The sequence below is a fragment of the Aptenodytes patagonicus genome, chromosome 5 (genome assembly GCF_965638725.1).
Source record: "Aptenodytes patagonicus chromosome 5, bAptPat1.pri.cur, whole genome shotgun sequence".
NCBI classification, from domain to species: domain Eukaryota; kingdom Metazoa; phylum Chordata; class Aves; order Sphenisciformes; family Spheniscidae; genus Aptenodytes; species Aptenodytes patagonicus.
This window is the reverse complement of record NC_134953.1, coordinates 1585614-1608860: the sequence shown is the minus strand read 5'-3', so window position 1 is coordinate 1608860 and position 23247 is coordinate 1585614. Positions and strand designations below refer to the sequence as shown.

Below are 23247 nucleotides of genomic sequence, written 5' to 3'. Positions count from 1 at the left end.
TGGATGGAAAATAGGAAACTAGAGCTACTTACAGGGGAGCAAAAAAAGAAAAAGTTTGGCAGCGATGTGTTTGGAGCAGGACAGGGTAGGCTGATGGCACTGCGGGGCGGGGGGGAAGAAGGTGGTGATGGGGTTAAAGAGTAACATCTACTAGGAGCAGCCAGAAGCAGTCTGCAGAATGGTGTTTCACAGCAGAATTCTGGTCAGTAGATAAGCACGTGCCTTTACCATCCATCTGCTAAACTGCCGGGGAGAAGAGTGTTTCCCAAAGTGGTTGTTCCTGTATCTCTTATGCATTGCAACACCATCTGTCTGGTAAACTTCTGAAGTTCAAGTTTGATACTTTTAATTCGCTTAAAATTTGCTCGAGCATGGATGACCCGATGAATTGCTCAGTTCATATGATAATTGAAGGTTGGCCTGGTCTGATAAAGGGAGACTATTATTAGTGAGACAATCTTGCTAGAGCGAAGCGATAGAATGACATTTCTGGAAACCAGTCTGGCAATTTTGGCAGAGGCTGGTCTAGCACTTTGGGTTGAGAAACTGTGAGTGTCGAGATGAAAACTAAAATATGGAAGAAAGACAGTATACCTCGTACTCAGGGGAATAATAATAAACAGTTGTCTCAAACAAATAGATCATGTGATAAGTTTATTAATGATGATTTTAAGCGCTATCTGTCATATACTTTACTATATATGAAGACAGTTGACACTTTAAAAGTTGGATTTCTTTGATTCTGCAGCTTAAATAAATGCCCCCCTTTTTTAACAGACTTTTCTTCAGTATGGAGAATAATTTCAGAGAGAAAGATGGACTTGATTAGATTCAGACTGACTATAAAGAATTCCAATTTCCTATTCATGTTTGGGCAAAAAAAAAAGAGAAATGCTGGTTTACAAAACAGATATGATCGTTTTGTTTTTATGTTGTCATTTGTCCAGTAGTTGAAGTATTTGTTTTGCGGGGAAAAAGAAACAAAGTGGTCTGTCTTCCTTTGTGAGTTAAACAAAAGTAGGAATAGAACACACGCAGGGAACTGTTTAAATGTGTTCCTGTTTAATCTGTTCATATTTAAACTTTATTCTTTTGGGAGAGCAAACTGTGAATCGGGCTACAGTTGTAACAGACAGTAAGCAGTCAGGGTTTACGCTGGACTGCATAAGCTGTCCTCCATGTTCTTAGAAATGGATTGAGAAGTGTCTCTTTGCTCCTGTCCCTTGATCAATCAGATTTACACATGGGGGATTGCTGTGTCCCGGTCTTAACCATGACTGTGCAGATGGCATAAGCCACATCGTATCACCAAATAATGTGCTTGCTAAGTAAGTCTGACTGTGTGAGAAGAACATGGGGTGAAGTTGTCATTGTTATTTGTGATTAATTAGTGTTTAAAATATCTACCGCAACTTGAAATATTCTGACAGGTTTTTTCTTTATTTAATTACAAAGAGTCTTTTTAAAGCCATACTGTGTTATTGGACTCTAGCAGAGAGCTGCATGTTCAGATGTGGTGAAAATAGTGTTTAGTTTTTTGCTGATTTATGAAAGCACTGCCATCTATACTTAAAAATATAAAATCAGAGCAAACCAATACCAAAAATAATGTATTCATAGCAGATTTTTCTTAAGGATCCATTGTGCTGGTGTTTTATAAACGTGCAAGTAACTGAATTTCAAGTTAAGTTGGTAGGTACATTACTTATTGCGGAAACTTTTGACGTAGTGACATTCACATGTAAATGAGTTAGTCTATAGAAGAAGCAGATGATGTGTCTGTTGCTCGTGTGAAATGTTGTAGGCCCAATAGAGGATGGAAGTATGATCGTTCGTACTAAAAAGTTGGTGAATTTATGTTTCTTCTTTCTTTTCCAACAGAGAATATGAAACAGGAGCCAAAATGACATCCCGATTTGGAAAGACCTACAGCCGGAAAGGGGGAAACGGCAGTTCCAAGTTTGACGAAGTATTTTCCAACAAACGGACCACCCTTAGTACCAAATGGGGAGAAACCACCTTCATGGCCAAATTAGGACAGAAGAGGCCCAGCGTCAAACCAGATATTTCCGAAGTTCCTAAAAAACCCAAAGTTGAAGATGAGGTAACAGAGGATCCATTTGGATTTGACAGTGATGAAGAATCTCTTCCTGTGTCTTCAAAGAATGTGTCACAGGCTAAAAGCTCCTCTCAGCTGGAACCTGGTGAAGCTGCTCAGTCTGAGGACTTCACTCCTCTGCTTGAAGCTAACAGCAGAATTAATCAGCCAGACAGCGGAGAAAACATTGCATCCAGCAAGTGCATGTCTTTTGACAGTACTGTTCCTCTCTTAAAAGAAAAGAGCACAAGCAAAAACGTGGAAGATGGAGAATGCAAAGGCAGCAGTGCTAAACTTGTAACTGCAGGTACGTTTACTCAACTGTCTAGATAGTTCTGTTACCCTCTGATTTTTACTAATCTACTTTTAGACTTCGTGTTTTCAGGGGTTGGTTAAATGTTCTAATAAAACCGTGGGGCAATTATTTCTTAATTGTAAAGGATACGCTATTTAACTAAAAACGCCAGGAAGCATTCTGCGTTTTACACAATTGTCTGAGATCCTTGGCACTCTAATCCTTCTGTCTGCAAATTGAGATACGGTGCTTTAGATTCAACATAGTATGTTAGTCCACCTTGAATAGAATGGAATAGTAATCTTCCTTTTCTAAAATTTGTTCTGAGCTCTGCATTTGTGTTTTTTTGCCGTGTAGTGTTTTGAAGAGTGATGAGTTGGTAATAATAGGATGCTTTATTCTTAAGTTGCTGGCTTTAATTTAGTGCGGGTATGTGGTTACTACCACACGGGTGCAGATACAGCTTACAACCTGCCTTATTTAATTATTTGGATGGAAACGGTAGTTTTCTGAACTACAGTTGCACAAAGGTCTATTATTTTTCTTATTTAGCACATCTTTATCAATGTGTACGTAAAAAGCTTCAGAGCTATGAAGCAGAATTCTGTCAAACGTCTTTTAGGGGCTGTTTTCAGGCTCTGAGGTGTTTGTAAGACACCTTAATGCTTTCGAGAAGGAATTCACAAACCCCGTGGAGCTGAAGATCGCTATAATTTTGTTCAAGTCATTCTTAGACAAGACCAGATGTTATTATATCTCATTAGAAGTTTTCATATAATGGGCTGATTAAACCGCAGCTTCTAAAATTGGGCAGAAGATCACGTTAGATGAACCTTGATGAAGATGACACCTACTGACTTGCTCTGGGTTAACATAATCAACTTTAATGAGAAGAACTTACTTAACTTTGAATTCTCAGATATAGTTAACTTAACCCTAGGATCAGAAATTTGAGTGGGCTTGTTCAGTTGTAATGCAGTGGACAAGAAGATACTGAATAGTGGAAGATATGCATAGCTCAGTTACTTGCAAGATAGTTTTGTTAGTGATATAATACAAGAGAAACCAAGAAATGTTGATTGGAACTGTAGTTTGACAGACACATTGGTGGGACGTGTAGTTGTCTTTTGATCTTACTCTTATTTTTGCTGCTGAAATATTTCTCGTTTTCATATGGTTTTTCTGCCGTTTATTTATTTGTGAGTACGATCCACCTTCAGTCTGGAAATACAATTTATGTTTTGCTAAGTTTGAATATAGTTTTCGTAAGAGAGTGATTAGATTCATCCCCCAGTATTTACAAGGAGAAGAAATAGTAACGAATTTCTTTGGTTGTTACTGGAAGACTGTAGCAGAGCAGGTTTTACAGTGAAATGGTTTCCACGTAGAAAAGCTTTGTTAGAACAGTATTTTTCAGGTTGGAAAAGAAAATGTGAGAGCTGCGGGGAGAAAATGTGATTGAGCTCTGAAAATTCATAGTGCATGAAAGGCCAAGAGAAACAGACTTCAGCAGTTTCATTGGTGCTTCTGGTTCCAGTATTGTGGAAAATAATAAACTACAGAAAAACTTCTTAATTTGATGCTTATTTAAATTCTAGAACTCCTTGTTAGACAGTTCTATATACCATAAAAATATACAGCTCTAAAAGGAAGGAAGCTGGTGAATCTTGGTGGATAAGTCCATCAGTGGCTGTTGAGTGTGGTGGTGGTCTGGATGCAGCGGGGGAGGTTACTTAAACAACAGTTTATTGAAGGAATTCTTTTCTTGCGTGCCTTCCTGAAGTATTTGTTACTGACTGCAATTCAGCCAGAAGTAGTGAAGGACAAGGTGGATCTTGGTCTGTTGATACTGTTCTTTCAGAATCTATTACATTCTGTTTACAGCCAGTCAGATAAAAATGAAAACCCATTTCATAGCTTTCTTCAGAAATTAAATTCAACTGAGAATGAATCTTTGCAAAACATCCTAGGAGGGCCCTTAAATAAGGATAAGGAAACCCAAGACTGTCGTTTTGGCGATAGTGTTTATTTTGGACAGTTAGTGTAAATGAAACTTGGATGGTTTAAGCAGCTATTATGCTTATGTGTAGACTGATCCAAAATAAATAAAAATTGTCTCTGAGTACGTCACTCAGAACATTGAGCAATTGGAGATAGTGGTATAGTTAGCCAGTGTAAATGTAGGTACTTCAAAGGCTTCTTTGTTATTTTCACTATTAAGTAAAGTTTGATGGTATGAGGCTGTCTTTCAGAACTGGAGAGAGTTAATTTTATTCGCGTGGGGGTGTTGGGGAAGAGGGAACTTGGGGGAGAAAAACTGAGTAACAATAAAAAGGTTGTTTCTTGTTGTGTGGTCTCCTAAGGTATAGTGTGTGTACTTCTACTGCTTACATGTCCTCACCCTCCCCATAATCATTTTCCCCTTCCTGGTGACTCTTGAACTCCATCAGGTTCAACCAGATTTGTTCAAAGGGCTCATAGATCCTTGAGACAGCAAGCTCTACTGTTCCTGAAGAGGAGAGAAAGCGGGGGGGAGGGAAGGGCAAGCAGATAGAACAATATTAATATTCCCAGTGTGAGAGACACTGCAATGTGAGCTCAACCTTAACCCACATACAGCAGCCTATCTCTAGGTATAGGAAACTAGGCTATATTAGTACTGATGTTCATGAAGGTGCTTGTTAACTTGTTTTAAGTGCAATTTGCTAGTCCTTGTCCTGATACTGACTAGACAGTGCATGAATTAAGGTCTCCAGACTTCCTGATAGCATGCGCCATCATTGTATCTCAATTCTTAACCTAGGTGAAGTAAGGTTAAGAATTAGAATAAGGTGAAAACTGTGACTTAACGTGGCTATGGGCAAGCTGAGAGCTACAGTTCAGCCTGCTAATTCTGCTCCAAATGTATTATCCTGCCTCAGTGTCCATTTCTTTGGACATAAAATGAAGGTGATGCAATGTCAGTTAATTTTAACTAATGTTTAGTATTAAAAAGTAGTCCATTTCTGTGGTTGTTTTAATAGTTGTGCAACCGAGTAACACAGTTGAGGATCTGTATCTTTTATTTAAAATGGTATGACTTACTGGTCTCTTTTTTTTGTTTGTTTTTTGTTTGTTTAATAGCCTTCAGCTAGTGCTTGTAACAATCTCATTTTAAAGGCTTTGAGGAGCTCTTAATGTGGAAAGCTTCTCATAATCTTACCCTAATGTTGCTTGATCAAGGCTTAATACTGTGGGAAGAATGTTCATGAGTAATCCTGTACGTAACAGGTAATATACAGATAGTAGGAGTTCAGGTAAATTAGAAATAGCGAGAGAGCATTCAGTATTAACAGTTACTGTTAGGTCACTTTTGTTAAGGTAGGAGGACTTGGTAGCTAGAAATTAAGTTGTGTCATTGGAAAAATATTGTACTGGTAATTCATATCAAGCAAAAATGCAACAACTTAGTAGTTAGAAGGTGAGCTTTCTTATGAGAGAGTGTTACAGTACGTTAAGGTGAAAACCCGCAGAGCAATACTTGGATTTCTGAAACACCTTGGTGGGTTTTTGTTTGTTTTTTAAACTGTTAAGCTTATTCTGTAAGGCATAAACCCCAAATAGTATTTCACACTAAATTCACAAGGTTTAATATAAAAACACTTACGGCCTTGCAGAGCAAATTGTGAGGTGTTTAAAAAAAAATTTCTAATAACTTTCTTCTTAGAATATTTATGTAAGCTTGTGTGTTGAAATGAACGTACTATGATTTTTTCAGATGAAAATTAAAGCCAAAGCTTGATGAATTTTAAAAAGTGGTATGGCATTTCATAATTATATTGGTGTATTTATACGTTTCAAATTGGACAACTACTTTCCCGACTGCGGCTATTTCAGTTTAGGGAAGTACTGCTTCTGGCATTCTGGTGTGTGAGTTTGCCTTTCAACTCTGGGTGTTGTGGTCACCTGCTGTCTTTCGCTTGTGTGCCACAGTGCTGAGCTCTGTAACTCAAGCCGTTGGAGGGTCTAGTCCAAGACGTTGATGCTGTTTGTCGGAGAAGGCACTTGGGTTGAGAGATCTCTCAAGTGGTTGGATGATGTCTCTCATCTTTGCACACCTCGTATTCCTGTTGGTGGACTATGAAATAATATTACTTATTTACATTAATTCTAAGTTAAAATATTAGGTATTTAATGATGCTTATAACAGAAGTATTTTAATTGGGCATGGATTAAGTCTGATTTGTTTTAAAACCTATGAGTTTATTTCTTGAAAATATATTTTGCTTGTTGTGGAGAAATAGAAAATAGAATGGCTTAAAATGTCTTTTCAGAATACAGAGCAATGTAGGAATAGCATCCCTTTCTGCTGTGTTGTGATGCTAATTACAGATTTTGTGGTTATTGTCCCGGCAGTGTCCTTTGAGGCTTTTTAAGATTAAAAGGACAAATTACTGCATGTAAAGTATTTGTGATACTTGCATTCCCCCCACCCCCCAACATTTAGAGTCATTATGAAAAATTGCTATTCTGCATCTTGTCATCTGTTACTGTGTACTGGTATTCAAACAAGTCTTTGTTCTGGAAAGTAGTTTTGCTCTTGGTGCTGTAAGGAAACGTTTGCCTGTTGCCTGCTATTCAGTTCTTTGGTGTTTCTAGGTAGTTCTTAATGCCCTCGTTTTTCACTTGGGGCTCATGCACGTATAGCTAGCAAATCAAAACGGCAAATGCAATCCTTCTTAATAACTTGCGCTTATGCAATGCAGGAGTGAAGGGATACAACTGTGCTTAACTACTTCATGACCCAATATGCAGAATCTAGCTGCGTTTAGTTGCTTGAAAAGCATACCAAGTGAATAGGGTAATTTGCAGAAAATGGTTGCCCTGAAAAGAAGATAGTTCAAGTCATCGGGTCTGTTCCCGACAGACTATCCTGATAGTACCGTAGTGAATGTGTCTGCAAAGCCTCTGCATCCTGATTATGTGGGCGGGGGAGCCCTATCTTTAGAGTGAAATTTCAACTTCTGCAATGCAAGTTTGTTACGTAATTACATTTGACAACAAGATTTGCCAGGGTATTCCTTCCAAATTGTTTTAGAGCTTCTGTCTTGTGTTTAACGGTGACATGGGCATTTAAGATAATAGTTAGGTCTGAGTAATCTTATCTTTCTTCCTCTGCAGAGCTGTTGAGTGCAATTTATTTACCTCTTGAGGAAGAATTTCAGTTTAGTCATTTTCTGTCCAAAAATGGAGCAAAAAGTTGGGGGAAACTGAATGAGGTCTGAGCATTTGGCTGTCTTCGGAGACAGCTGGCAGCAACCATGATTAAAAAGAACTGCAGCTGTGCTCTGGCTGGCTCAAAGCATTAAGAAACTGATAGCAGAGAAGGGGAAAGGTCTGCCAGAAAATATGTATGGTCGTAGAATTTCAGTGTTCTGAGGTTTGTTTAGGTGGCAGTACTTCTGCTGGGTATATAGATAGCTGGGGTTTATCCACAAGTCCTCTCTTCAGTTGTTTTTGTTATGTTTCCCCCTTTTTAAGATATTCCTTCTCCCCTTACGCGCCGAATTTTCTTGCTGTGTCCGTAGCCCAAGTTCAAATTAGTGTGATAATTGTTCTTAATTTTTTTTGCTTTGGTATTCCTCTGATACTTCTTTGAAGATTTGGTGGTGTTTTTTTTTTTTCTTGGATGTTTTTCAAAAGTCCAAAATGACTGAAATTCTGTTTAAATTTCAGTATTTATACTGGTTTGCTAAAAGAGCAATACAGGAAAAAGACCCCAGTATTTAGGAAGGAATCTTCTGATTTCTGCAACATATTTTTCCTAATGACAGGGAAATGCACACTGTGCATGTCCATGTGCAGAGCACACAAAACTTTCTTCCCCTCAATTTATAACTCCCCTTTCCCAAACAACAGTGAGATTCTCAATACCTTTTTTTGTAATCCATACTTTTAAAATCATTCTTTCTTTATGGACTTGTACAATGAACAGTTAGTTTTTAAAAGGTGAAACTTTTGACTGCTTCTTAACTTCTTTCATGTTTAAAAAGTTGAAATAACTTTGCATTCAGAACAGTTGGTCAGTGCTTGTAGAAGAAAAAAAACTGTTAATGTGCATACCTCTTAAGCGGGCCAAAGCATGCAGGAAAGCAGAAAACAGTTGGTAAGGAAGCCATTTCAGGTTTAAACTGCCGAGATCTTATTAACTGTATGGAAAATGTTTTTCAAGTTCAAACTTAGCTCATATTTTCTTTTAAGAAACTGCTACTGTATTCAGTAAAGGGTTTCAGCGTATTTATGAGTAGTGTCTGAATTCAGACTGACTTAGCCTAAGGATACATTTGTTTTGACAGTTATTGGTGCTGCTGTGTTATAATATGCTTTAATACTTTTTTTGTAAGGGCTCACACTACAACACTCGGTGAAAACAAGCTTTTTTGGCATGTGCCATCCCCTTGTGTTGCCCATGACACTTTGTCTTGTTTTCCATGCAAGGGGGAAGTAGTTAGCTTCCTGGATCAGCTTTATCCTGCTGCTCTGAGCAAAGGATGCCCTTCTGAGCTACCAGTGAGGAAGAATGTGTCAGAGGTGAACGCATGATACAGCTGGTTTAGGCTCCGACAACTCTTTCATTACGGAGTGTGTAGCAGCTCTTCTGACTGTTGGATTTGATGTTGCACAATTTCTCGACTCCTCAGGACCATTTTATTTTTAGATTGCTGACCAAGTAGTCTTGCTTGCGGTGTTAGAGAGTTCTTCAAAGCTCAATTCTTTGCTGGAAGAGAAAAAATAGTTTCCTTTCTGTAGGAAGGGGTTTTAGCGTTGTTTACTAAAACTGCAATTTGTCCTTCGTTTGAGAGAGTTGTGGACTTTGCATGCAAGTTGGGTGTGGGCATTGATAACATGCTGTGTGGTATGTTGGGTTTTTTCATAATATCAGTGTCCGTAGAGTCACATTATAATTTATATTCTTATGAATGTGGATAGATAGAGATGTGAGGCAATGTTAAAAAAAAAAAGTCACGTTTGTCTTGTAAGTATGTACTCAGCAGAAGAAAAAAAGACTTTAAATGAGGTTTTCAGAATGTCGTGGAAGAGTTTTAAGCAAGATTAGAAAGAAGAGTGAAGGAGGAATGATAGTTATTCCAGCTGTGAAAGACAAGCTGTAAAACTATATATAGGTGCAACTTGGTGAAAAATACTTACCTGGGAAAACAAAAAGGCTTGAAGTGCAAGGGAAGTTATAGGACTTTAATTTGATAGAAATTGAGAGGCTGGATATAGCTGATGACAAGCAACATAGCTTAATTTTTAGCTATATTTTAATTGGAGGAGGAAATGCCTTTGGTAATGAAGGAACAAATTAGTGATTTTGAGGTTTGGTGTTTTTCCCCCCCGAACGTTTGCTGGGAAGGCAGATGTGCTGAACACGGCACTATGCGTGGTTTGGCCAGGTACGTGTGTATAGATTGGTATGAAGGTGGTATTGAGAGATGCAGTGACTTAAGATACAGTGAAAGGTCAATGACCAGGCAGAATATCTAACGATTGCTAGCTGAAGAAATAGAAGAAGAAGGGAAAAGCAGCTAGGTTGTTACTTCAAAAAAAAAAAAAAATCTTCCCATACCATTGAAAATTGTACCTGAGGTAAAGGCAAGTGATTAGCTCTGTGAATATTTTCTGCACAAGAGGGAAGGTGGTCATGTCAGCCTGCACCCTTGTAAAAGGCTTCCGTTTGCATTGAAATACAAGGATTTAAAAAAAAAAAAGCTGTGCACTGGCTGACAGCAGGTATCATTTTTGCACTGGCATAAGACAACCTTTCAGAATGCCTGCTGGTAGCATGTTCTCCCAGTGGAAGAAAGCCTACAAGGAATTACTTCTTATGGCTTAAACAGGGGTCCAAGGTGAGAAGCAATAATGCGGTGGTTAGGGTTCAGCCTTTCACAGGGAGGAGCCACAGCATGGTGGGGTGTTGTGCTAACAGCAGCAGCAGAACAGTTCATGTTCCAAAAACGTGAAAATCTGTTAGGTTCATGGAATGAAAATAATGGTTTATTGGAGATGCTGAACGCTGTGTTACCAAACTGAAAGACTGCGTCTGGGTGATCTGGGAGAAGAAAAGGTGTCTTCTGTCTCACAAGCTATATGTTTAGAAGAATAGCTACTCTGACTGAAATGATGTAATGTGATTGAGAACTTGTTTCGTATGGAGCCTTAATAAATAATAAATTGAAACTTTTCATGTAAATTGCCTTAGAATTTTTATATTTGGGGTGCTGGCAAGGGAACAAGAAAAGCAAACTATTATTAAGGAAAATAGTTCTGTGATAGCAGTAAATTAAATCTCATCACTTTCGGGTTTTCTGTGGAATTCTTCTGCAAAAGAAGATGCCACTTAAATCATCTGCAAAGAGGCAAACTGTGTCTATCCAACCTACATGCAAACTTGTTGGGAACTCATTTTGATTCAAAAAGAGTAAAGAACCAGAATTACTTAAGAATTTGTAATCACAGCTGTGGATGTGGTGGTTCTATAATTTTAGCTATTTTAGTGATTGTCAACCATGAAACTTGTCTTGAAAGTCTAATCTTCTGAGGCTCTTATGCTGCTTATCTTCTGTTTATGCCTGCTAACAGGCACTGCTTTTTGAGATCTTACGGGCATCAATGGATAATGATGGATTGAAGTAAATTTTGCCCATTTCTTAGAATTGTGTTTTTTATATCCATAAGCTTTTTTCTGTGTTTCCCAGCTGTTCAGTCATAGGTAGAAAATGGATCAAAGGAGTTTAGTCTGTAACCTTTTCTCCTTACCAACCAAAACACTTCATTTCCAATGTAGAGTAGAAGAGAGAAACTGTAATGAAATTCTTTTTCTTGTTTGGAGAAAAGCAGGGCTTCTCTGCAGTTGCTGGTTTTCTGGCCAAACCAGAGAAGACACTGTGTGTATGTCTTGTTTGGGCTCTCTTCCCAGAAATGAGGAATGTGATACAAGCACCTGGTAAAGATTCATCTTTTCCTTCAGCTTGGTCAGCTTCAAGTTGTAGAGCAAAGTGATGTAGCTTTATGCTTGGGAACATTGGTGATGGTGTAATGGAGCCGTAATAAATGTTTCCGAGTGTTCAGGAACATCAGGCAGAGCTGTAGCTCAATAATGAGCTTAACGAACTGTTTCCTACATCCTGTGTCAGTGGTCTGTTCATGAGCTGTAGCCTGTTAATGCATGTGCTCTCAGTAGCTGGAGGGATCTGAAGGCTCTGGATACACTTCTTTTTAATCTTACTGCCTTCTTTTCCTTCATGTTTCATTTTCTTGCTTTTACGTCTGTCTTGGTAGTCAGGTGTCTATTTGAAGAGAGAGAAAGGGGAATATAAAATTTCCATCATGCCACCTGCCTGCCCTTTTAAAGATTCCATTGCTTCTGACTAACTTTAATATTAATCTATACATTCGCAATGAATTCTGTGAATTTGTGTGGCTAATACTAAAAGAAACCTAGTTTAAGTTTGTAGATTTGTTTCCTGTGTATAGTAACTCAATCATGCTCCTTTCGGTATTAAAATGAAGGCTTCTACAGCTAGTTACACAGCAATGAAGGAGCATAAGGTCTCATGCTACAAAAGCTATAGAAGGCAATATGTCTTTTGTTTGTAGCTTGGAGGATGCTTTGGTTAGCGTTCATCAAGAATTGCTAGAAATAAGAGGAAACTAACCTGGAGTTCAAGTTAGTAGGGCTAACGTTTAATACTGGCAACTCTTCCATGAGTAAAAAGAAGAAACAAGCATTTATTTTGCATATGTGATAATATTTTGACATCTTAGCATGTTTTCTTAGCATACGAAGGCTAATATTGACTGTCCTTTTGTTTTCTTCAATTTCCTAATAACATTTGTACTTGTTAACCAGTTTTGATCAAACTTTGAGTGGTAAAGAGATATTTCAAAGATACAATGCTATTTCAAGTGTAATGAAAAATGGTGGAGTGAAAAACTGAGTTGAATTGATTCATCTGTTCCCTTACCTCCCTCTTGTCTGCATGCTGGTAAGGAAAATGCGGTTATAACTGGGTCCCTAATGCATTTGAAAAGGCAGCAGCAAACTGGCTAGCCAGCACATGTTGCTGTGCATGATCTGCAGCATGTGCTGTCTCCTGCCCAGTCAAACAGGTTGGTGTTGAGGAGGCTGCGGGGGGTGGTGGTTGAGTTGTGGGGCAACGAGCTTTGTTTGTTCTGTGAGCTGAATCTGTTCAGGACAGAAATTTGCATTAAGAGACATTGTTCTCACAGCCTAAGAGACTGCTCTGTGCTCCAGGTAACTTAAAAATAGCAAATAAGGTTCTGCAGCTCTATCACCGAATTGCTAACAAAAGCATGTAGTGTTTGACTTTAGCCAATTAGTGTTAGACTGTTAATGATGATTTGGTTTTTATGGAGCTGAAAATGATATTTTCAGACTTAGAGCCATGCAAGTCTTGTAAGTTAAACGGAAATGAAATTAAATTGAAATGGGGACTAGGCTGTAGGATACACTTCTTGATGGTTGGTTTGGATTATGGTATTTTTTTGGCCAAGAATGTTTGGTTTCCTAAATTTTTTCCCTTCACTTTGTTTTGGATTCCATCTTGGTATATGCTGTACCCTAAGGATCAGGGTATGAAACTGTTAACTCTTGCAGCTTCAGTAGTTGATGGATAGAGTGTTATCTTTTCTCCAAACTTCAGTGTTTCCTTGTCAAGTAAGAAGGCTTTGTCAAACTTTTAATCTCCTGTGAGAAATGATACAAATTGTTTTTATGGCTTCCCCTTTCTGCATTAACCTGCTCACTGCTTTTAGGCCCTGCCTGGAGCAGGTTTTGACCAAGTTTGAGTTAATGCAACAGTAAACGCCATTATGGTGAACCTTGAGCAGGAATGAGGATGGTTCTTGTAATGTGTACCCAAATGCTAAAAGTGCAATGCTAGGTGATCAGTCAGTCATATCAATGTAGTTTCATTCCTGTAAATATTCTAGTATGTCATCAGTGATGATATGAGAAAATACTGGTTTGAGCTGTCTAAAAAATTCTCTGAGGAATCTGTGAAGCTGTCCAGGCAAAGAGATAAGTAGCTCTAGTTTGACAAAACAGCAACTCTGGCAAGATATATAACAAATCCTGGAAAAATACTTCAGGCTCCTGGGACCACTTGTGCAACGTCTTAAGCTCCTGTCCCCTGTGTGTCGTCGCGTCCCCATCCCCCGTCGTCCCCCCCCAACATTTACTTTCTCCTCCCTTCTCCCCAGGTACTTTCGGGTAGTTTCTAGTATTCTCTACTCTCTCCTTTCAAAATCACCAGTAAGAAAACTTTGCGTTAATTACTCATTGAAGAGTTTCTCACACTAGGCATCTTTTCCTGGCCACTCTGAACTCTGCTGGCCTGTTGCAGCTATAGGTAATACAGCTGGTTTTTGCCTGTTCCTTTTGGTCGCTGGATGCTTATTTCTAGGTCCTGGGGTCATGCTTACTTGTTTCACAGAAAGCTGCCTTGTACTTACAGACGATGTTGGTCCGTGACTGTCACAACTCTCTGCTGCTTGTACCAGTAACTTCCCCCTATGTTTACTTCTTGTTACCAGAGGTGAGAAAGAAGTAATGAATGTGTTCCACACCACTCCAAGCAGTGGGGGACAGTCAAAGATCAGGTTTAGAATTACTCATATTTTTGCATTTTTAAAACTTTTAGGCATTTGTCTATGTTTCTTTGCCATTTTGTATACAACATAAAGTGACTGGAATCACTTAGCCAATTGTGGAGATAAATTGCCATGTGGTCTCTTTATTGGTTCTTCTAGCAATTTCTTTTTCTTACTTCATCATCAATCCAGAAGTGAAGTTTTTTGAGCCAGGTGAATAGAGAGATTCCTTGAGTCCCCTTTTTATGTTCACTGCCTGTCCTAGAAGGTAGCTTGAATTAGTAGCAGAGGTCCTGCTCAACTGATCTAGCATGGCTTTTGCTCTGAAAAAACTATTGGCCTTCTTTAAGGCAATATATAGCTTTAAGACAATATATAGCTAAAGATTGAAGGTAAGAAGCATATTGGAAGTTGTCTTTATCTTCAATTAGTAACTTACCTTGTTTTCTTTGTAACATTCAGTTTAAAACACTTATGGATGGCATACGATTAAAAAAAATTTCAGTCTGGCAGTTTCTGAGAGCCTTGCAATTTTTTTAGTACTTTCACCATCTCAACAAGTCTGTAATTATATGGTGTCTTTTATTACTACTGTGATTGAACTAAATGTTTTGTGGGTGGGGATATATTCCTTCCTTTCCTCATATAGTACAATGAAGAAATGGTAATGCTTCTGAGGGCTATTTGGGAGTGCATTTTCAGGTAGACGTTAGTTTCTTAAAAAGAAAAACCTTTTAAAATAAGGGTGAGATGTGTTAGGGGTACTTAATGAAAAAATGAAGTTGAAATTTGAGATGCCTTAATTTCAAAATTATCATAGATGCCCCGCTGAAGGATGTAGGTGCTTTATCTCTAAAGAAAATTAATTTCTCTTTTAAAAAAAAAAAGTTCTAAAAAAAATATAAATTAAGTCTAGAATTGCATTCTTCCTTTTGTACATGATCTTAAAAATGAAAAGGCAAGAGGTAGTCCCACTATGGCTACTCACGGTAGCCACAAGGCATTTTCAGTTTTGTTGGACATATAGAATAACATTTGTTCCATCTAATAAATGAGTGGTTATATTAAATGTGTCTTTTTAAAAAAGATATGAACAGAATGTTCTCTTTATGTCCATCTAGTCTAAATGATATAATAAGTCTACATGCATATTTGTTTAATCTTTAAAGGTTTATTACTGAAAAAGCAAAGGTTTATTACTGAAAAAGCAGTGGGATTTTGAGAACTTGGTTACATTCCCACTGGTTGAACGTTTTCATATATCTAGAGGAGTATAAACTATTACCTTATATAAATTGGATATCTTGCAGTGTATGAACTTGAATTTTTGTCTCTAATGGTCTTACAAAGGTTATTTGGGACAATAATCATCATAATCACTGAAATATAGCTTTGTGAAGTTTGGTCATGTGCATCTCTGTGAAAATATCTCTGTGTTTGGTGGGAAGGAGTAGAAGTTTCGCGCTTTTTTTTTTAAATTCATCAGCAATACTTAAGACATCCCTATCTTGCTAGTGACATAAACTAGAGCATAAAATAAAGCAAGAGGTATGTATAAATTTGTGAGTGTTTTTCTTTATCAGTTAACATTTAATTTAGACCTGCCAGTCATTTAGATTGGTGTTCTCATACTCTGATATTTAAGTTCTAGAGATTTAAACAGAAAACAAATCATGATTACTACAGAAGATTGTTATGGTTCTTAGGAATATTGTGCTAGTACCTGGGGAAAAAAAAAAGAAAAGACTCTCTAGTGGATTATACAGTTATATGCTATTGCTGATCTGAAATTACTTGGGAGACTTATTCTGGTATTTGAGCGCCGAAAGAGCCTAATTGCAGTTAAAATTGGGAGGAAAAATTACATGCCTCTTTTGAACTACAGAATATCTAATCATTCAAAATTAGTTCACTTTCTCATATTTTCTCTGTGCTTTCTGTATCTGTAAATAAAATTATATGTTATATGGTTCCTTCAGTCATGCTAGCTTCTGCTGTAATAGTTACTACAGATAACCTTGCTTTGAAAAATTACTGTATTTATCAGAATTGCTGGTATTGTCCACCTTTGGGCAATTAGCAAGTGATTTGCAGTAATTTCTGGTATAGAAGCTTCAGTGTGACAGCTGTTGACCCACTGATGAGATGAAAACAGTGGCTTGACAAAGTATCCTTCAAGGAAGTATTCCTCTAAATGTCACTGCTTAGTTTTCCACTAATGCATTATGATGATTCAGTTTTAAAGCCAGGCTTTCTACCTGGTGTACAGTAAACTGTTTACTGGTTACATTTTCCATCAGCCTTGCTTATTATTGGAGATGGAAAAGCCTCCCTCCTGCGGTTACTAAGACTTCTGAAGTACTGGGTGGTTTTAAAATTTTGGTGTCTGATAGGTGCAAAATTAAGGGGGAGGTTAACTGCCACTTATTTGCTGTTTAAGAGTAACTTTGTATGCTGTATTAAATTACTAGCTGAGAGTGAAAAATGAGACGTAACTGTTTGTTGATACTTGTGGAGTCTTTTCAGAGACAACTCAAAATTCTAAGTTGCTTATGCACATACTTAAAATGATGCATAGCTTATACAAAGGCAACAGAAGTCCTACTGTGGTACAGAAAGAGCTGTTAATGATGTGTGTTTGGCTTTTAAGATCATTTCCTAGAAGTGTAGTAAACCAAGCATCAATAAAGCTGTTTGGGATAGAATGGATTTGTTATTTATTAGTCAGCTGAGCTGACTGGAGAAAGGGATTTTACTCATGTTTACAGATGGAGAGAAACAAGGAATTCAAGGCTGGTAGGACTAGATGTATGGTGCTACTGCCTTAACCCAGTCCGATCAGCTTTTACTAATATGGAGGTGTACTAATGCCTTGAAGTACCTGTGCATTCTTGGTGGTTCTCTTAGAAGTGGTGGAGACTGGTATTGAGGAATTATTGGCTAGCTCAGTTTCCTCAGTTTTGTACTTGGGACTGTTGGGAGTGAGCATGAGGAGAAGAGTAGGCAGACTAGGTAAGTGTGAAATTGGAGATGAGAATAGGAGCCACTCTGGGAAGAAAAAAAATGTAACAACCTCAGTGCAGCAAGTACAGAAAAATTGAAATGGAGAAAATAGATGTGAAGAAGGATTGTTCTTGTCATGATGCATCTCTCAACTGATGCTTCAGTTTGTCCAAATGAGGCTGCTGCAATAAGAGAGTAGAAAGTTTTGTTCCCTTAATAGGTCACAGGCAACTAGATGGAACTGTATTGCTTGCTAAGAGTCCTACAATTATTAGGCTAATTTTAGCGCATTCTAAAATATTATAGAACAATTTGAGAATAGTTTTTTAGTGTACGTAACTACATCATCAAAATTAATATTTTCATTAAGAGTCAATTTTAGTTATCTGGATTTATTATTACTTGGTGAAATATCTAATGCATGTTAGAAAAACTTTTTTAAATAAAAGCAGCACTGTAGTTGATATAAGTGTCATGAGGATCATCTTTCTTACAAAGACCTAGTAGATGATGGCTTTAGCTCTTGCTTACTGACAGAGTAACTTCCTGGTAAGGGACTGAAAAAGTAAAGTGGTTTCAACTGCTAAACACTGCTTTAGAACTGATGAATGAACAGAAGAATTCAGGGAGTATGTTTTAGATGAAGTGATCTTAAGTGAAAGACTTAAATATGCACTCCCTGAATATCTTTGCTTTTTGCGTGTTAAAAACCTGGAGTTTTAAGAGAACATATGTATGTATTATAGGGTAGTCATGATTTTTGTGATGTGCTAGTAGCAGAGTGGAAAAAAAAACCCCACCAAAACCAAAAACAAAACCCCCCAAAAACCCCCAAAACGCTTTTGCAGAATAGTTGATTAACGTTTCTTTGGAGACAGATTCCTTGGTAACTTCTTCCATTAATTTTTTATCAGTGCTACTGATGTGTGTGAGCTATATGTATTTTTATATATCTTTTGGCCTCTTCAGTCTGTTTTCCAGGCTTGCTGTGTTGATCATCTTTTCTGCTTGAGAGTAAGACTGTAGCTGAGATGATAATGATTCAAGCTAAGACAATGTAAAATTAAATTTCAGCTTTTTTACCTCAAAACAGACTCCTGAATTATTTGACTCGTGGGTTGTAATGTGCATACACACACATGTATTCTATTCCTTCCCTGGGAAGATGAGATTTGATTTGGTCCTGGTATGAGATGCGTCTCTTTAAAATCCCAGACTTCTTAGGATGGGAAAACCATTCCCTTTCCAGATATGCATACTGAAACTTCTTCCTAACAAGTCAGTAAAGTATTGTTTAGTAAGCCAAGACAGGCATATTTTAAATGTACTTACTTTAAATGTTGCTTAGACTTTATTAATTCCAGTAAATATGCACTAAGATACGGAACAGTAGTGGTGAGGCTGCAAAATACTGTATTTCAGCGAGAAAGTCTGAAAATTTTTTGAGTTTAACTTGCTGGTTTTCATGCCTGAGTATTATGGTAGTCTTCAGTTACACAATAATATTAAACATATGGGGGGGAAAAGGAACATATTGTACACTGTCTAGCTCACTCTGACTACAGAAAGATTAATTTTGCTTGGGCCTCTTAGATTATCACAAGCATGAGATTGAAATGGGAATAACAAGATGTCTTGTGTAATGTATTGATACTGAAAAAGATTAAACAAGATTCTATCACTGAGATGGCTAGGACTGATGTTCTTCGGGGAATTTAGTTTTGCATTTCATATATTCTGTGAAGACCTTTTTTTATTTCTAGCTGAGTGAGTAAACTTCTGTGACAGACCTCAGCTGGACTCCCAGAAAACTTAGATGCGGTTTGTGAGATATTACTTGTCCTGTCTCCCTGAGGAACTTCAGCTAGGATTAAGCCAATTTCCTGCAAAACTTGACTTGGTAGTCATTTCTTTTACTAGAAATTTCTGCTTGTACCTTAAAGTTCTTCTACAAACCATATGTGCAAGGATGGCATTTAGATGATGTCATTTTAATTTGAAAACAAATGAACAAAAGTCCCTGGAACAGTAGTGGTGCTCGCTGTCCTCATCAGGAAGGTTGAAACCTTTTGGTCAGCGCTATGAAACTTCTGTGCTGCTTGGGTAAATGGTAGCTGATGAAGTTTAATGCAGTCAGGACTAGCACTAAAGGATGCTAAAGCCGTCATTTTACTGATGAGTTTAGGAAGCATTTGCTTCCCAACAAATTTGAACCTTCGGGGTTGCATTCTGCCAGTGGAGCCTCTTCTATTACTGTAGCGTTCTGCACCTGTGTCTTCTAAGCGTGTTCTCTTCTACCATTTTTTTTTTTTCTCCTTACTTGTCCCTGTCCCGGTTGCTTCTGTTTCTCCAGTTTATCTCATCATGTACTACTCTTCTATGCATCAGTGTCTTCTGCATTCCAGTCAGACTTCTTATCTTGCTTCTCCTGGCCCAGGCAGCTGGTACAGTGAGTGTTGATAGTAACGGTAGACACCTTGGTTCCTGTGTTTGGTTATACTGTCTCACAAATTTCAAAGAAATTTCTGCTTGTCTCATTTCTAGGAAATAACACGCTTGTATTTCTGGGTATCTTTGTGTGTGTGTGAGGTGCAACAACAGAGTATGGCGGATGCAATCTTCATGAAACTGTGGTACCAAATCCACTGAGCTTTTGTTGGTATTCAGGGAAACCAACAGGGAATGGTTTCCCTACCAGTTTAGAGGACAACAGGTGGAAGACTTAATACTGTCTTTCCTGGCATTACTATTGTGTGGATACTGGTCGGCTGGAAACAAATCTTACAAAAACTGATTTCTTACAGTGGAATTGGTTCTCTCTGACAGCATAAGATGCAGGTGTGGCTATGGGTTGGAGAAGTGCAAGACTAACTTTTGGCAGCAGCTCTTCTTCAGATCTGTAGAAGTTCATTGTAAAAGCCTGCATTTCAGAAGTGTTTTAATTAAAAATTGTGATGAGAATTGCATTTTCTGTATTTCTTCTGGAAGTCCAAATATTTTAGTTTGAAGCAGCAAAATAACAGTTGCTGAAGTTGTGTGCTGTTCTGTTCAGGGTACATTGATCAAAAGTTACGATACAGTTTGTAACAGGGACTGTAGCATTTCTAGTACAGATATGTTAATGGATTACTTTCACTGGTTTTAGTAGCTGTACAGTTACTGTGTTAGGCAGTGAATTACAGGATAATTTTCAGCAAATTTACTTAACTTCATCGGTAGGTTCTGTGGCCCATGCTGATTTTCATTTCTACTGTGATGATGCCTCACTACTGTCTAGTCCTTAGACCAGGCATATCTGAAGGAGCAGCTGTAACCTGCCTGCGCATCCCCTTTCCTGACTACAGGAGGCTACTATAATATATCTTGTAGTACTAAAAATGAATATATGTAAACTTAGCTAATTCATTGATTCATACGTGTTATGTTTCCAGTATTATTACCTGTTCTTTTCAAGTTCTATGCAAAAGCAAAAAGTACTTAAAGCAGGGCATCTGACAGAAATCAGACACTAAAATCTATATTGCAAAACTTTCATTTGAAACACTAGTGTAGTTGCAGTAGCTTGATGTAAACAAGGATTGGGGGAGTATGTTTACGTAAGAATAAAATACAACACACTTGCAACCTATGTTCAGGAAGGAATTTTTTTTTTGTTAGACAATTAGAAAATGCTTTATGATCGCTCTTTATCTCTATTCACCGTAAGTCACTTGTGTGTGAAACATTGAATGGTGATTGACTTCACTGAAAATTTTGCTGCAGACTCCTTTTTTGTGTAGGTTGTATAGATAAATAAGTGGTTGTATTTAGGGTTTACTGTTAGGTGTTTTCATGATGCATATGTTTTCAAAGTGATGCTTATTTCAAGTTAGTGTATATTTTTGCGAGAAATAGTGAGAAGATTTTATTATAGCAAAAACTTCAAACTAGAAGGCTTAAAAAGTGTAAACCGGGAGCATAAGGACCTCTTTAATGTTTTTTGTCATTGAACACTGAATATTTGCTGTGTTATTACGATTTTTCAAAGTTGCCTGCAAGGGTGATTATTTTTTTTTAATAATGCTTTTTAGTAAAAAAATTATCTTTTCTTGTAGATAAAATGCAGAATTTGAATGAAGATAATGAGAAGAACAGTCATTTCATCTATGAAAATGCTGAAGACAGTAACAAAACCAGTGTTGAAACTACAGACACTTCTGGATACAACATTGAAGCCAAGGACTTGCCTGATTCTTGGGACTCCCACATCGGAAAAACAGCAGACTCTCCATCAGAAACATCTCAGACGAAGGGGCCACTAAGAACTCACTTGTATGAATGGGAGGATGAAACTGAAGACACCAGAACTGGAGAGTATGTATTAGATTTTGACAGTGAACCTCTCTCAGAGATGAAGAGCAAGGATGAGGAGTGTGATAAAGAAGATACAGAAAATCCAAAGGAAGCCATTAGTGAAGAACTTGTGCAAACTATTCCTAGGCCAAGCAACTGTAGGACATATTGTCGATCCAACAAAGCAAAACCGCCGGGCGCAACAAATTTTGACAAGCTAATGGATGGCACTAGTCAGTCTTTATCCAAAGCAAACAATGAGTCAAATAATGATGGTCTGAACCCAGCAAGAAAAGTTTCTGTAAGTAGTGGGACCAGTTTTAGAGGGACGGTTGGACGGACTAGAGACTACACTGTTCTACATCCATCTTGCTTGTCAGTTTGTAATGTTACTATACAGGATACCATGGAACGAATCGATGAATTTACCACAGCAACCCCTACTGACCTGGGAGAAGCTGGACGCTTAAGAAAAAAAGCAGACATTGCTACTACAAAAACTACAACCAGGTTTCGACCAAGCAATACTAAATCCAAAAAGGATGTCAAATTAGAGTTTTTTGGGTTTGATGATCAAGATGAGGGAGGGGGAGATGAAGGCGCCTCTAGAAGTTCTGGGAGTTCCAATTACAAAATCAAGTACTTTGGGTTTGATGACTTGAGTGAAAGCGAGGATGAAGATGAAGAGTGGCAGGTAGCAGAAAGGAAAGCTAACAAAAAACGAAGTAGAACTGCACCATCTTCTTCGCTACAGTCAACCTCTGACGGCAATGAAAACTGTTCCCAGGATAGCCAGCTCAGTACTAATGCAGGTAAGCAGAACTCTTCCAGAATACATACTTATTTAAGTTTAGTTGATCTTTTATTTTGTTCTTTTTGCAGTATGCCTAGGAGTTTATTGAACAGTACTACTGATTTGGAAATCTGAAAGTTAAATTTGCTTATTTCTGCCGTGGTCCTGTCTGGTGTTTCCTAGCTGTCTAGAAGTATGCTTTGTACCCCTTGATCTCTTGCCAGAGGTAGAATTTTTTCTTTTTGAACAGAAGATTCTTACCTTTTTGGTGTGTTGAGCATACAGTACCTATGCCCATAAGGCAGATATCTTCCCACGGAAGCTCCACATCAACCCAGAATTACGGAGCTGAGTGCAGAAACTTAAGTAGCTCTTAGAGATGTGTAATATCTTTTTCCTTTTTGTGCTTTTGAACGCGTTTGTAAACAGTTTGGACCTTTCTCAAGTTCCATCTTATCCGAGGATGCATGGCTCGAAGGAGAGGCTGTGGGGACCCATGGAGTGCCAGTCAGGTGACTGTCTTTGGGTGTACCTCTGCATATTGATGTATTTCTGCTTTTGCTTCCAGTTTTCAGATATCTCCAACTTCTGCATAGGTGGTACGTGTGTGTGTGTATTTATGTGTGCACACGCACACACGAGTAAAACTGTTCATGCAGAATTTGCTGAGCAAGTTCTGGTCAGTGCCTTTGAAAAATTAGACTGGCTTGGTGGTCGTTTGGGTCCCATGTAATGACTTTGATCAAAGTTGAGGTGTGTTGGTGAAGAAGAAAAGGAATAACTTTGGTGAAAGGTTTCTTTTTGCTTTTTCTTTTTGAAGAAGTCTAATACCAAAGAATCATGCATGTTGGAATAAGCATTTCAAAACACTGCTGCTGTTCTAGGGAACGTTTTGGTCCTCCATTTTGGAGCATGAAGCATGAGAAGTTTTTATCCATTCACTGAAGTTCTTTCATTTTTAAGACTTTGGCAGGATATATTTCATTGTGATGGGGAGAGGGGAGGACTCAAGTCTAGCCTGCAAATGTGGGAGAAGCTGTTTTTTCCTACAAATTGCTTCTGCTAATATAA

General features: G+C 37.9%; 1 protein-coding gene across 4 annotated transcripts in view; it reads left to right on the top strand.

Moving 5' to 3' along the window:
- WAPL (WAPL cohesin release factor) overlaps window positions 1–23247 on the top strand; it is a 161093-nt gene that overhangs the window by 88740 nt on the left and 49106 nt on the right. For all 4 annotated transcript variants that reach the window (XM_076338293.1, XM_076338290.1, XM_076338291.1 and 1 more), the window contains 2 exons: window positions 1882–2405; window positions 21146–22195. In XM_076338293.1, coding sequence (XP_076194408.1) covers window positions 1904–2405; window positions 21146–22195 — 1552 coding nt within the window. In that variant the 5' untranslated portion in view covers window positions 1882–1903. The remainder of the gene's footprint in view (window positions 1–1881; window positions 2406–21145; window positions 22196–23247) is intronic.